Here is a 14,936-nt window from a genome sequence, read left to right as displayed (position 1 = left end):
TATTTACCCATGGTTACTCAACTGTAAAGGATCACAAAGAGATTTAAACCCTGTTATGATGGTCACCTCCTAACCATGACAGTATTCTGTAGCTAGAGAGGAACACTGACCTGGGTTACCTAAACTCCCAAAATTTGGAACTGGTTGTTCTAACTCTACCTCAGTTTCCTTAATATCAGAGGAGAGACTCAAGCATGCAAAACTCTCTGTGTAAGACACCAGGGCAAACCATTATTCCTCTTGTGATCCTTTCCTGTGTTTGCTATTTACCCACCCACCCCTATTACAAAAGTAATAGGTAATTATTATAAAATATGGAAGAAGCAAAACAAACAAACAAACAAAACCCAAGAAACCAAATTAAACAAAAAGATCTTCATCCATTCATAGTCTCACAACCCAGAGGTAAATATTGCTAGCATTTTGGCACATTTCCTTCTAGTATTTAAAAAAAATATCTTTTATTTATATAGCTGAGATCATACTTAAATGTAATTTTGGACCCTGCTTTTTTTCACTTAACATCAGAGCATGAACTCTTCATAAACATTATTTTAAATGGATATATAATAATCCATCATATAGATATTCTACAATTTATTAACTGTTCCTTCACAGTTGGATATTTAGGTTGTTTCCAATATTATAAATAACACCACTATTAACATTCTGGTCCATAAATCTTGTAGGTTATTTTTTTAGGATAGTTTCCCAGAAATGTAATTACTAGGTTAAATGTCAAGAATATTTTAAAAATTACAGTGAGATGTAGTATTCTTTAAAAACAACAAACACATTCTTTACAAACAAATGGAAAGGCTTCTATGGGGTCAAAAGTTGTTTGTATGTTTGTTTCTGTGTATAAGTATGGAGGGGGGTGGATGAGAGACAGATCTGGAAACTTTCTCAGTACTTGGTCAGTGCAGTAACCACGTGACTTTTTCTCTTGTGAGCTACTTCTCAATTTTTAGGAGCACATGCTGATTAAATATTGATCACTGAGTGCCACCAAATGGAAGCAAATTTCATGTATGGAGTTTGTATGCCTTTTGCAAGTATATTGTCCATAGAATCAGTGAGACTTGGCACCTATGTTTTTCACTAGGCAGAGCATTTTCACTGCCATTATCTCAACAGCTTCTCATAGCTCCTGGGTGAAATGGGTCGGAATAGCCATTACCATTGGTAGGTCATTGGTTAGAAACTCAGGCCCAGAAAGAAGTGAATTACCCAAAGTCACAGAGCTAGTTGGAGAGAGCTGGGACTAGAATTCTAGTCTCGTGGTTCTAAGGCAAAAGCCCCTGTTATGGAGTGAATTATGTCTTCCCCCAACCTGCACCCCCCATCCATATGTTGAAGCCTTAACTTGTAATGTGACCATATTGAGAGACAGGGCCTCTAAGGAGGTAAAAAAGATTAAATGAAGTCATAGGATGGGGCCCTGATCTGGCAGGATTAGTGTCCTTATAAGAAGAGGAAGACCAGAGCTCTTTCTCTCTCTCTGCACACACACAGAGAAAAGGCCACAGGAGGACACAGCAGAAGGTGGCTGTCTACAAGCCAGGGAGAGAGGTCTCACCAGAAATCAACCCTGCCAACACCTTGATCTTGGACTTCCAGCCTCCAGAACTGTGAGAAAATAAATTTCTGTTGTTTAAGCATCCAGTCTGTGGTATTCCATTAATGGCAGCCCTAGAAGACTAATACAGATTTTGGTACCAAGAAGTTGGTGGGGTGGTTGTGGGGCGGGGGGTGTTGTTGCTGTAACAAATGCCTAAAAATGTGGAGGTGTCTTTGGAACTGGGTAATAGGCAGAGGCTGGATAAGCTTTGGGGTGCATGCTAGAAAAAACACCTAGGTTGCCTTAAAGGGACTGTTGGTAGAAATTGAATGTTAAAGATAGTTCTAGTGAGGGCTGAGGAAGAAAAGAGAAGAACTGTTAAAGAAAGCACCTATTATTTTAGAGAAGACTCACATCATCATGGACAGAATGTTGGTAGAACTGTGAATGTTAAACAGGTGATTCTGGTGAGGCCTCAGAACATGGAAATGCAGAAGATGGAAATGGAAATTGGCAGAAAGGTGATCCTAATCGTGAAGTGGCAAAGAACTTGGCTGAATTGTGTTGTAGTGTTTTGAGGTAAGTGGAAATTGCAAGTGATGAACTTTGATATTTAGCTAAAGACATTTCTAAGCAAAGTTTTGAAGGTGTGGCCTGGTTTTTCCTTGTGGTTTATAATAAAACATGAGAGGAGAGAGATAAATGGAAGGGACTGCTAAGCAAAAAGGAACCAGAGTTTGAAGATTTGGAAAATTCTCAGCCCACCCATGTGGCAAAAAAAACAAGAATGCATGTTTTAGGGAGAACACCAAGGGTGTGCCTGGCCAAGCACTCTATAAGGAGGTCACCCATGCAGTTCATCAGACATCTCAGCAGAAACCAGGAATAGAGATGGGATTTATACCAGCAAGAGACACAACCAGTTTGGACCAAAGGGAACAGAGAAGGGACAAAATAAGGAAGGCTATTGGAGTTCTGGGATTCTACAGGACAGGACAGCGAGCTATTTGGCTGTGAATATGCTTTATCTTTCAAGAGAAGGGAAGAATGACCCTGAAGGTGATTTAGAGATCATCAGGGCTGCCATTCCCACTATATGCCTAGGGCACTCAGCCCAGAGGGCAAGGCTATTTCCTTTTCAGGTTCAGAGGGTAGGGAGTTGGGCCGTCCCTGCCTTGTGCTTCAGATGCAGGGCTGCAGCAAAAAGCACAGGTGTGGGACTGCTGCCCAGAGTCGAGGAGGTAGGGCCACTCCCTAAGACAGTGGGGATGACACCACTGCACAAGTGGGCCCGGACAGCATAACATTCAGCTACAGGATTATTCTAGAGCTTTAAGACTTGGTGGAGTTTGCCTTGCTAGGTTTTGGATTTGTCTGGGACCTGTCACCCCTTTCCTCTTTCTGATTTCTCCCTCTTGGAATGGGAATGTCTATCCTATACGGTATTTTGAAAGCACATACGTTGTCTGGTGTCCAGGTGGAGAGGAATTCTGTCTCAGGATAAATCATACTTGGAGTTTCATCCATATCTGATTTAGGTGATATTTAGATGAGACTTTGGACTTGGAATTGATGCTAAAATGGGTTAAGACCTTTGGGGGTGTTGGGATAGTGTGGATGTATTTTCTGTACAATGAGCACATGAATTTTGGGGGGGGTGGGGGTCAAAGGAAAATGTTATGAACTGTGTCTCCCTCAAATTCACATGTTGGAGCCCTAACCCCCAGGGTGGCTGTTTTTGGAGACGGGGCCTATACAGAGGTAATAAAGATTAAATGAGATCATAAGGGTGGGGCTCTGACCTGATGGAATTAGTGTCCTTATAAGAAGGGGAAGAGAGAAGAGCTCGCTATCTCCATACAAGCACAGAAGATGCCACGTGAGGACTCAGTGGGAAGGTGGACGACTACCTGCCAGGAAGAGAGGGCTTACCAGAAAACCACCAGGCTAACACCTTGATCTTGCATTTCTGGCCTCCAGAGCTGTGAAAAAACAAGTTTCATTGTTTAAGCCACCCAGTCTGCAGTATTTTGTTATGGCAGCTCAAGCAGACTAATACAGCCTCTAAATACACCAATGGCAAGACCATATCTTTTATTTATCCCATGGGTGCCCAATGGTTTTGACAGACCCACCTACCTACTCATCATTTTCAGGAGTGTCTTGTCCTTCCCAATACATAGTATTTTGTTGAGTTGTGCAAAGCTGGGTTTGAAGAAAGAGGCTCAGCGAAAGGAACAGATAACAAAAGGTCTGAGGCTTGGTTTCTAGAACCAGGCTTTGCCAAAACTTGCTAAGGGATCTTAGGCAAGCCACTTCTCTCTGATGATTATCATTATCCATCTGTAAAATAAAACGTGCTGCATCAGACTCTGGAGTTCGACAGATGTGGGCTTGAGTCCAGACTCTGACGTTAGTTGCGTGGCCTTGCACAAATTACTTAGCCCCTCAGGTTTGGTTTTCTCATCTCTAGAACAGGATAACCCCAGGGATTACTGGGCTAATTAATAGATGATGTATCCAGAGTCCCCGGCACATTTTAAAGGACAATAAAGGTGGTTCTTTTCCTAGATTAATTAATTAATTAATTAATTAGCTTAATTTATGCAAAGCGCCGAGGACAGTATCTGTCTTAGTTACCTTTTTTTTTTTTTTTTTAATTCTAGCAGATAGTAAGTCCTCAGTAAGTAAGGTCCTTATGATTATTTTCAGGCCTCATATCCCTTCATTTCCCTCCAAAGCCCTAAATCCTAACTATACCTAATTCTGTTTCTCCCCCAATACAGCCCGTGGGCTTTCCTGCCCTAGTGTATTTGTCTACTCCGTTTTCTCTGTCTGGTGCTCCATTTCTCTTCCTCTCTCAGAGCTCAGATGTCTTCTCCCCTGGGAACCCTCTCTCCACTACCCTCCTCCTCCCAGTCAGAGGAATGGCTCCTTGATTTGTGTCCTGCTAAGAAAACAACTCCATATAGCACTTAGTTTTTTGTGCCTGGTGGTTCGGTTAACTCTTTCAGAGCCTGCTTCCACGCGTAGCGGCCTCGGGGGCACGGTGCTGGGTGAGTAGCCTCTGGGTGTCACCCAAGACGTCTAGCATAGTGCGGGACAGAGGAAAGGGGCCCCTGTGCAGAGAGGGGTCCAGTTTAACTCCTAGAAGCCCGAGCCCCCGACCCTCCCCAGGCCGCGCCCACCGTGAAGCCGGCCCCTCCGTGGGCTCGGACTCTCCCTCCGCTTCTCCCCATCACCTGAGCCGACCCGGCTCCCAGGGGTGCCCCCGGGCTCCTTCCCGGCGGTCCGTCCCGCCCCGCCTCCCCTCCGGGCGGGCGCGTCCCCTCCTCCACCCCGCGGCGGAGCCCTGCGGAGCTGAGGGCGGAGCGTCGCTGCCGATGGCTGGGAGCGGGGTTGGGAGGCGCTGGGCTAGCAGTGGGTTCCAGACGCGCCGCCGCCTGGCCGGGGGGCTGGCATGGCCGCGTGCTTGTGAACGCGGAGCGCGCGAGGGGCGGCTGCCACCATGCCCGGGGGCGTGGGCGCCGTCCGGCTCTGCCTGCTGGCGCTCGCCCTGCCGGGGTGGACCAGAAGTAAGTGGCTGGGCGCGTGGGGGGGTGGGGGGAGGCTGGGGGAGGATGGAGGCGGGTGCGCTGGGTGGCGCGAGGACCTGGGAGTCGCCCCCTGCAGCTCCGCGGGGCTGCTTCCCCGAGGTCCCCCAGCCTGGGAACCCGGGCTTTGTTCCCACGTTGTGCGCCCGGGGAGGTGGTGGGGGTCCGGGAGACCCAGAGCAGGCGGAAAACAGCCGGTCCCCTCCCTGGCTTGCCTCCCTCGCCCTCGTTCTCTTTTTCCACTGTTTTTCTGCTTTTGGCTTCTCTTCCCGCTGCTTTCCTAGTCTCTCCTCTTCTCCCCAGTCTTTGTGTGTGTGTTCCTATAAATATATATTGATAAAATTGGAACCATACCATATGTACAGTTTTGTGCCTCGCATTCTCCACTTCACATTATGAGCCCACATCGTTACATTCTCCAAAAACATGCTTTTAATGACTGTAGATTACATCAAGAAATCGCAGAAGTGTAATTTTCAAAAAGTTAAAAACATGACTCATACAAATATAGGATGAATGGGTAGCAGAGATTCCTTCAATTCATTAATGAGGCGGTGAGTAGAATGGTAAAGCTGGTTCAAAGCATGAGAGGAACGGATGGTACAAGCATCAGAGAAAATGTTGAAGTCGTGCACTGGGACAGATACAAAAGTGGTCAATGCCCCCATAGGGTCAACCAACCTTAATTCTCAGTTCTCTCTCTACCATACCGAAGTCATTTGCATCTCTACCAGACAAAAATCTACAGCTAACATGTAACTTCACACAGTATGTTTTTTTTAATTTGTTGTAAATTTAGAAAGTCAAACCAAGGTGCATTCCCCTAGAAAAATGTGGTGATCTATGGGAGGGCCTGTTAAACAACTCTCCAGTGTGACATTGAAAGGGCATCCTGCTTGCTTTTTGCCTCATTTGCAAGTTTTGAACTATTTTTCTTAAGATGTACTCTGTTCCTCTCTTATTTAGCCTTGCTTTCAGTATTTTTTTTTTTTTGCAATCATAAAGATAATTTCATTCCTTTAAACATTCCATTAAATATCATATAATTCCTTTTTGTTGCAAAGAATCTAGACTTATCAGAGCCACAGAGCAGGGATATGCCTCTCTGGTCCCCCCAGGAATATCAAGTACCTAGCATAGTACTTGGTAGATAGTTAAGCATTCAGAAAACACATTATGAATAAATGAATGCATTGCTTCTGATTTTTACCAGTACTATGAAACTAATGCTTGTCTAGTGAGATTATTTTTCAGATATATTTTGATTGAGAATACATTATATCAGTAATCTGAAAGGAACATCAATCACTCATAATCCTGCCACTCTAGCAGCACAACTGTAGCCAGCTTTCATACCACTCATTGTATTCTATGTGATCGATGTGGTTGGTTTAGAAAGAATAGATCTTGGAGTCCTCACCCCCACCCCAGGAGTCCTGTGGATTTGGCCCCTTCCTGTGGCGACTAATTTATCTAGGTCATGGGGAAATACCGCTTTATTAAGGTTATCTGCAAAAGGTGTTTGAGGTCGGTGGTACCTAGAACAAGGAAAGACTTGTTGCAGCTCACCTTTCTTGGAAAATAGAAATCCTGCTGTGTATCTTGTCTTGAGGATGAAGGGGAACCGAGGGGTGATAGTGATTTGGAAAGTAGGAAGTGATCTATAAACGTAAACTTGCCATTAGGAAGCTCAGGGTAATGTGATGATGCTTTGTGGATGTAGGAGCAGTTTCATGGTGACTCTCCCCAGCACTGCTGTGAGATAGGCAGGCCGGTATCATTGTCTTCATATTACAGATGAGCAAACTGAAGCTCAGGGGGAAAAACCCATGGGCCTGACTTCCAGAACATACCCAGAATCCGACCACTTCATTCCTCTCTACTGAGCTCATTTTAGTCTGAGCCACCATCATCTCTCACCAGGTCTCCAGCCTCGCCTTCTTGCTTCTATTCTTATGCCCACCCCCTCCCCCATTATACCCCCCATCTCCACCCAGCAGGCAGAATAATCTTTTAAAAACCAACTACAGACCATATTGCTCTGTGTCTAAACCCTCCAGTGCCTTCCAAGTCTATTTATAATAAAATCCAGACACTTGCCATGGCCTCTGTGATCTCAGACCCATGTCTCCTACCACCTTCCCTGCTCATTTACTAGATTCTAGCTACCTCTACCTTCTGCTTGTTCCTTCACTGGGCCAAGTCACCTTCTGCTCAGGCAGGATCACTGCACTTGCTGCTCTTTCTCCCTGGGGCACTCTTCCCCCAGATCTTTTAATGGCTGCCTTCTTCCTGTCTCTCAGGTCTCAAATGCCATCTTTGCTAAACATCCTGTCTAAAATAGACACCTCCTCTTCAGTGTCTCTTTATTCTATGACCCTATTAGACCATTTGAGAATATTTGTGTATTGTACATCTCCCACCTCTAGAAGGTAAACTGTGAGGACTACAGAGACCTTGTTATCCCTGTTTACCACTATATGGCCAAAAACTAGCAGAGTGCCTGACCTATAGGAAGTGCCAAGAGCCTGGCCTCCAGCAGGTGTTCTTCTAATGACCCAATAAGGGGCTTTTTCCCGTTGGCGGTGCATGCCTAGCTTAGCTAGGGTGCAGAGTTCTGGAATTCCAATGGTTGTGCATCCTGTATTGGCAGGAGGAAATGGGGAAGGCAGCGCCCAGCTACAGCATGAGCGAATAATACCTCAGTGGAAGACTGCAGAAAGCCCCACGAAAGAAAAGGTAAGACACAAAATATTTCATTTACAGAGCCAGGAGCTGACAAGTCCATTCTGTGAGATGTGGGGCCACCTTCCCAACTTTCCTGGAAGCGTCATTGCTATTAGTTCTGTTTCTGGCCTGCTCTATCCTCTCTGTGCATTGGTTTTGAAAATCCCAGACGGGACTTTCCTTCATTGTGTGACAAACTTCTAGAACACTTCCAAATGCTATTAGTTGAGGAAATGAAAATTATTAATGCTGACACAAGCTAAGTGCAAATATGTGTCACAAAAATCACCAGCTCTCAAATGGAATTGATTAAATATTGTCACTGTTATTTTTGCTCTATATAATACATGCTTTACTTTATTGACAAGATAATGTACTTGGAGAGAAAAATAATAATTCAAGCTATTTTTAAGAGACAAGGGAGGAATCTACTACTCGGGGATATATCTTAAAATGCAATAGGCTCCTTGGGCCATGACACCAGCAAAATGCACAGGCTTTATCAAGGGGATTGGGAACAAGACAGAAAACATTATCCTGTTCTGCAAAGAGGACCTGGACATCCAGGGTATTCTTTGTGGTTCTGGTCTTTACAGTTCAAGTGAGACATGAAAGAGCTAGAAAGGAAGACAGTTGCTGTGTGCCAGTAACCAGCTATGGGACCTTCTACTTTCTGAACTTCAGATTCCTCATTTATAAAATAGGGCTTCGAGGGGATAGGAATAGAGAGGGCTGGGGAGAAGTGATAGTTAATAAGGTCCTTTGGGGCTCAAAGGGTCTATGATTTATTGGGCAGCATATAAAAAAGCAAGATTATAGTAGAAGAGAATGGAGAGAGAGCTTTGTCAGGGAAGATTTCAGACTTTGTGGAAAGGTAAATGGAGAGGAGAAATGCCTGGAATCCTTGAAGTTATGGCTAGGGTAATACACACATGTCCAAAATGCTTCAATTTGAATTTATTAAGGGAACTTCCAGTAACAACTTTGGGAGAAATGAAAGTAAGTAACATTTTATCCTAAAGACAATAAAGGCATGAACCTCATTTCATCAAAAAGTAGGAAAGGCTGAAAATAGCTTCAGGAAAAATCTAGACAGATTGATGGATGCCTTCCTAGAGAAGGTTATTTTTAAAAATTAGGATCTTGGATAGTCCAACATATCTATTATTGCTCGAGGAATGGCTCCGATACTTTCTGTAGAGGTTCTTTGTTTTTTACAGATGTGGGATGCCCGGCATCCTCAGGAAGGGCCTGAGAAGCAAAGTGGAGCTCCAGATCCTGTCTTTATTCCTAGCCATTGTCTGCCCAGAATCTGGGTCATTGTATTTTGTAGGAAGAGTCAGCACACTGCCTGGTGCCATAAGTATTTGTTGAATGAACAAATGAATGAATGTCAGAGAGAGAGTAGAAGGTAGGTTTCAGTCAGGCCTCTTATTCTCATTTATGTAATTAATTCATTCATCAAAGATTAATTGAACAGTCACTGAATAATAAGTATTGTACTAGATCTTAAGGGGGGCGGTGCACATATATAGGACAGATTTCTGATACCCTGTGAAGCTGAAGATTTATTTAATCTACCCTTAAAGGGAAAGGAATTTTAACCTTTCCCTGTGGGAAGGATAACCAGTGGGTCGACTCCCTCCGCCTTCTAGGAGAGGTGATGTTGCCCCTTCCTAGCACAGAGTGGGGTTGCAAGGGAAAAGTCAACAGGGAAGATGCATAGATCCTGATAGAGCCGTTTCATTGTTTTGCTTGAAGTGTCCCTTGGAAACAAGTGACAACATATTTTAAATATCAGTGTCTCAGCGTCTTCCACACCAGAAAGAAATATTTTTGGATTACCCACTTGTAAATATTTGTACTCAGGTTGCAGCTTGTGTCTCTTTGGAGGAGAGGTGACAGTGCTTTGATTTGTGTCAACTTTCCCTTTTTGTGTGGACTGTCACGTGGACATCTACTCCTTGAATAAGGGAATTGCTACAGCTCTGTTGCTGTGTACTTTTCCTCAGATGCCCACTTGGGACTATGTCCCTGATGCTTAATGTTCACTGGACAGGGTCCTTGTCTGGAATATCCCAGGGTAAAGTGGCAAAGGATCAGCAACCAGAATAGGTGTTATCAGAGCGGAATCAGGGCATCAGAAACAGAGATGTGGATCCCTTAGTGAAAGTTATTGGGCAAACAACCACCTTCCTCTCCCCATGGTTTTGAAATGTCCCTTTTTAAGAGAAGTCAATAGGATGAATTAGTACAAAAATAGCAAAGGACAGGGTTGCCCAAGCTTCCTGGATCAGAATGCAATGCTGATCTCATCGGAGCCCTTGGTGGCCTGAATAGCTCAGGGATGCCCAGTGCCTAGGACCCTAAAGGGAAGTGCAGTTTGGGGCAGATAAAAAGCGGAGTGTGCTTGGAAGAGGAAGGCCCCTACAACCAGACGTGGCAAAGCAGTGGGCCCACTTTCTCTGATGCTGAAACTAAGCTTTGGGGTCAACTTCAGGAGTTTATCAGTTCCTTGGTCCCAAGTTAGAGAACATGTATTTAGAGATCCTGTTTTTAATATGCTTAAATATGTAAATATCTCATTTCAAATAAATAACTTTTCCCTTCGAAATAAGTTCAACCACCTTAAGTTGAATTGTTGAAGCATGGAAGTTTATTATGACTTGAATTTTTTTTCCTTCTTTTTTTAAAATTAAAAAAATTTTTTTTAAATTTTTATTTTTTTTTTATTATGTTCAGTTAGCCAGCATATAGTACATCATAGGTTTTTGTTGTAGTGTTCAACGATTCATTAGTTGCATAATTTTCCACAATAATAAGGTAAAAAGAGATGGAAATCCCTTTCTATTTTAAAATATAAAAGCAATTCTAAAAACATGGAAAGATGCACAAAGAAAATAAAATCAACCATGGTCCTACTGCTGAGAGGTCACTATGGTAACTTTTTGATTTCTTTCTTTCTACAAAAGTATATTTAAATAAAATATACAGTGTTGTTTTGAGCCTTCGTGTGCTTAATAATTATTATGTATACTTTCTTGATAGTTTAAAAATTATTTAAAGTCATCTAGGGGCGCCTGGGTGGCTCAGTCGTTAAGCGTCTGCCTTCGGCTCAGGTCATGATCTCAGGGTCCTGGGATCGAGCCCCGCATCGGGCTCCCTGCTCCGCGGGAAGCCTGCTTCTCCCTCTCCCCCTCCCCCTGCTTGTGTTCCCTCTCTCGCTGTGTCTCTCTCTGTCAAGTGGATGGATAAAATCTTAAAAAAAAAAAAAAAAAAAAAAAATTATTTAAAGTCATCATTTTTAATGACTATTGAGTGTTTTGTCATATGATTGATCATCATTTATTTAACTATTCTCCTATTTTTAGACATTCAAGTTATATTTCATTAGTCATTATTATAAGTAATGAGCATCCCTGTGTATAAACCTTTGCCTGTGCTTCTATTTGTTCTCTTCAGATAGAGTTTTGTGTTAGAGTCAGACGGTCTAAACATTTAAAAACTCTTGGTCCATCTGTCAAATTATTTTCCACTGAGTTGGTATCTATTTAAATTCTTACTGGTAGGGTCTGAGAGTGCCTATTTTTCAGTATGCTCATTGTGATTTATGGGTTTTAAAAAATCTCTGTCACTGTGATTTTTTTTTAAAGGTATCTAAAAAATTTTGCTTTTTGGTGGAGAACAGTTACCAGTGATGCTGAACATGTTTTTCATGCTTATTGGCCATTTGTATGATAACTTAAATGATCTCTTCTGGCTATGCTGCTCATTTGGCCATCTGTAAGTTTTTCTCATGTGTTTTTAAAATGTACCTTCTTTTGGACCTACAAAACTTCAGTTGGAGTTTCTCCTAGTTGTCTCCTCTGAAATGGTTGGGGGGGTATCCAAATTGAGAGACAAAATGAAATAAAATACGAACTCACTCGGAAGAGGGTTCTCCTGGTATTTTCGATAATAGACAGCAAGTATCAGCGGTTTTCTCTGTGCCAGGCTCTGTGACATTATTTACATATACTGTGTCGCTTAATTGCTACAAGATTCCCATAAGGCTGACTGTTACTATCTGTTTTACAAATAAGGAAACTGAGTTGTAGGGAGCTTCAGTAACGTGCCCAGGTTCACACAACTGCAGTGTGAGAGCTAGCCCTTGAATCCAGATCTGACTGCACAGAAAATTTACTGTCGAAGATCGTGTTGTCGAGTGTTTGCCTTGACCAGACCTGCATGGAAGCACTTACATCACATTTCAGCTTGGAGTTTCTTTCCTTTGTGTGTGAGGAGGAGGCAGGTGGGGGAGGGGAACAGGGTCCTTTGGGGGCTGAAGTCATTTCATGTTTGGGCTGGAAATGCAATTGACCCTTTCTCGTTTACTTCCTGTGGATCAATGTCAGAGCACTGTGCTAGATCCTGTGCCTGTTCCTGGGAGCCTTGTCCCCTGCTTTTAGGAACTGACATTCTTTTGTTGTTGCTTCTAGCATCCACTCAAAGCTGAGCTCAGGGTAACGGCCGAGGGGCGAGAATTCATCTTGGACCTGGAGAAGAATGAGTAAGTGGACTCCTCATTTATCCATAATGAAACAGTTCACTTCCATGTCAATGCCGGATGTAGGTGCCACTGTTTTGGAAGGAAGCAGTTTGTGAAATCACCAAGCGCTCATTCTGGTTCCTTTGCGGGGAGTGTCTTGCAAAGACAGCATATCCCCAATCTCTTGACTTGCTGTGAAATTACTGGACCGTTTAATGTCTTCCTTGAATTTCCTCTGGCTGTATTTCCGGGGCTTCCTAGAGTTCACTGCAGGCACACAGGGGTGTGTGTGTGTGTGTGTGTGTGTGTGTGTGTGTGTGTGTGTGTGTGTGTGTGAGACGAAGGGCGGGATGGAATGGAGGACTTTGGCAGCTGACATACCAGCTCCAGCACAGCGCATGGCAGGAAGTGAAGGAGATTAGAGGAAAACAGCAGAAAGCAGAGAGAGAGGCAGGGCGGAGTGTTGTGGGATTTGGTGCCTCAAACGCAGGCTGCTCCATGTGTTCTGGGTCAGCTAAGTCTGAGATTCTGCCAGTAAGGGCATGGTCAGCAGTCTCCTGGCTTCATCAGGCTGATTCCTCCATCTTCCTAATCTCATTCATCTCGGGTGGCTGCCTGGCTCAGGAATATTTCCACATTGATTTGCCATTAAGCGCATTTGTATCTTGATTCATTTTATTGAGCAGGTGAATTGACATAAGCATGGCTGCTCGTCGGCCATTCCCAATCTGCTTGGCCACCCGAGCGCTCTCCTTACTTGGATGGGGGATGCTGAGGCCTCTGGTATTTTCCCACTAACTAGTTCTGCCTCACAGACCTCACAGATAAGGCTGCATGGCTCAGAGAACTGCCTGCCTCCTCTTGGCAGCCTCTGGAGTCCCCTGGAAGCAGATGAGTAATCAGATGCATCACTGCCAAGAAAGGGATGGATAGAGACCTTCCCATATCCAGAAGGATGGGAATGGCTGCTAAGCTCGGGTAGAAAGCAAGAACATAAATTATTCCAAATTTGGGCTTTTGGATACTTGCAAAGGAGGGTGAGTAGGGTTGGAAGTATGGTAAAAGCATGCCTTAAGCAGCGTGTACAGCAATGGGCTTCATCCACATCTTTCCTCGGCCTCCAGTCTATGGTGGCCTCCGGGAAGCTGGGAAGTTGGGCATCTCAATCATTTTTGGTACTTTCCTCCTAACAGTGAAACCACCCCAAGAATGGCTTCCTTTTGTCCCATTTGCCTGGAACAGAATTGGCTGGCTATGGCCCCAGAAGGTGTCGACTCTGCCTGTTTGGGATTTCTCCTTGTGTTGTCTTCCTCTGGTCCTGCAGGAAATGCCTTCGGAGGGTCTCTTCTTGTCGGTCTCTCAGGAACCTGCTTCCATTTCTCGTGGCTCCAGCCCTCCAGCTCCAGGCTGAATGTCTCCTCTTGCCACCTGAGCCTAATCTGTCCTATTCGGCCTCAAGTGGACCATTTGACCCTTCAGCTTCCTCTGGGCAGTCCAAGTGATGGGGGGGGATGTCATGGGTAAATGGGATGCCGGGACTCATCCTTCCCTTGTGTTTTGGAACCTGTGCAAGAGGCCATAGGAAGTTCAAGGAGGAAGATGTCTTAGAAAACCCTGGGCACGATGGTCTTATGCATGGTTGTAGAAACTTTGAATCAGAGAGCGATAGGCAGGCACTTGCCGAAGGTTGCCCAACAAGTAATTGAGAGAGGTGAGACTAGGATCATTTGAGTTCTTGGCTTGGGTCTGGAGAAAGAGAGGTTTAGTTCCTAGCTGTGTAATCTGGGGCAAATTGCTGCAACTTGTGTAAGTTCAATGTCCTCATCTATAAAATGAGGATAGTAGTGGTAACTCCATAGGGTGGTTGTGAATAGGCAGTGTGCACAACATGCTTATAGAGCACACAGTGAGTGATCAGGCACGGTGGTGAGTTTTATGGTCCCACATGAGAGCTTCAGAGCAGAGCCCTCATGTAGTTCTATTGTCAGCTTCTCCAGGCAGCCCTTTGGTTTCCCAGTGAGCAGCGGGGGGCTGGATGTGCTTCCTGGCCTCCTTGAGCTGGCAGAAGGCAGGAGACTTGACAAAAATGGAAGCAGCAGAGCCAAGCTGTATGACCTCACCAGGTATCCCTGGGGGACGGCTTCCTGCTATTTTCGTCTAAATTGGGCTTTTTGTTTTTGAACATGTGTTAGCAAGCGGAACTCTAACTGCACACGACTTCCTAGTGTGTTTATTTCCCCAAGCCTTCTCATTCATGGTGCTTGTGAGTCCGGATTCAGAACGGCTTGGGGGTGGGGGGTGGGGGAGTGAGGCTTTTCTGATTTTTTCAAATTGCTGCATTAAAGTTTTTGTAATCCCATGATACTTGAGGGGAAGCTAGGCTCTGTGCCAGGTGACTTCTCAAGCTCTGGTTCTTAATTTCCTCAATGGATTTATTCATTGTTATTCATCTGTTATGCATCCGTAGCGTTGCTGGCCCCAGTGTCAGTACTGGGAACCTGGCTGTGAGTAGAACAGTTCTGCCCTT

At 44.4% G+C, this 14,936-nt stretch overlaps 1 protein-coding gene across 1 annotated transcript in view; it reads left to right on the top strand.

Annotated features, from left to right (window-relative positions):
• The first annotated feature begins 4,963 nt into the window (after nt 1-4,963).
• ADAM19 (ADAM metallopeptidase domain 19) overlaps nt 4,964-14,936 on the top strand; it is a 79,379-nt gene continuing 69,406 nt past the window's right edge. Inside the window, exons 1-3 of the mRNA XM_035013210.1 lie at nt 4,964-5,136; nt 7,808-7,893; nt 12,360-12,430. Coding sequence (XP_034869101.1) covers nt 5,070-5,136; nt 7,808-7,893; nt 12,360-12,430 — 224 coding nt within the window. The 5' untranslated portion in view covers nt 4,964-5,069. The remainder of the gene's footprint in view (nt 5,137-7,807; nt 7,894-12,359; nt 12,431-14,936) is intronic.

The sequence above is a fragment of the Mirounga leonina genome, unplaced genomic scaffold (genome assembly GCF_011800145.1).
Source record: "Mirounga leonina isolate KUSES-001 unplaced genomic scaffold, KU_Mleo_1.0 Mir_104, whole genome shotgun sequence".
Lineage (NCBI taxonomy): Eukaryota > Metazoa > Chordata > Mammalia > Carnivora > Phocidae > Mirounga > Mirounga leonina.
This window is presented reverse-complemented; position numbering and strand designations above follow the sequence as displayed.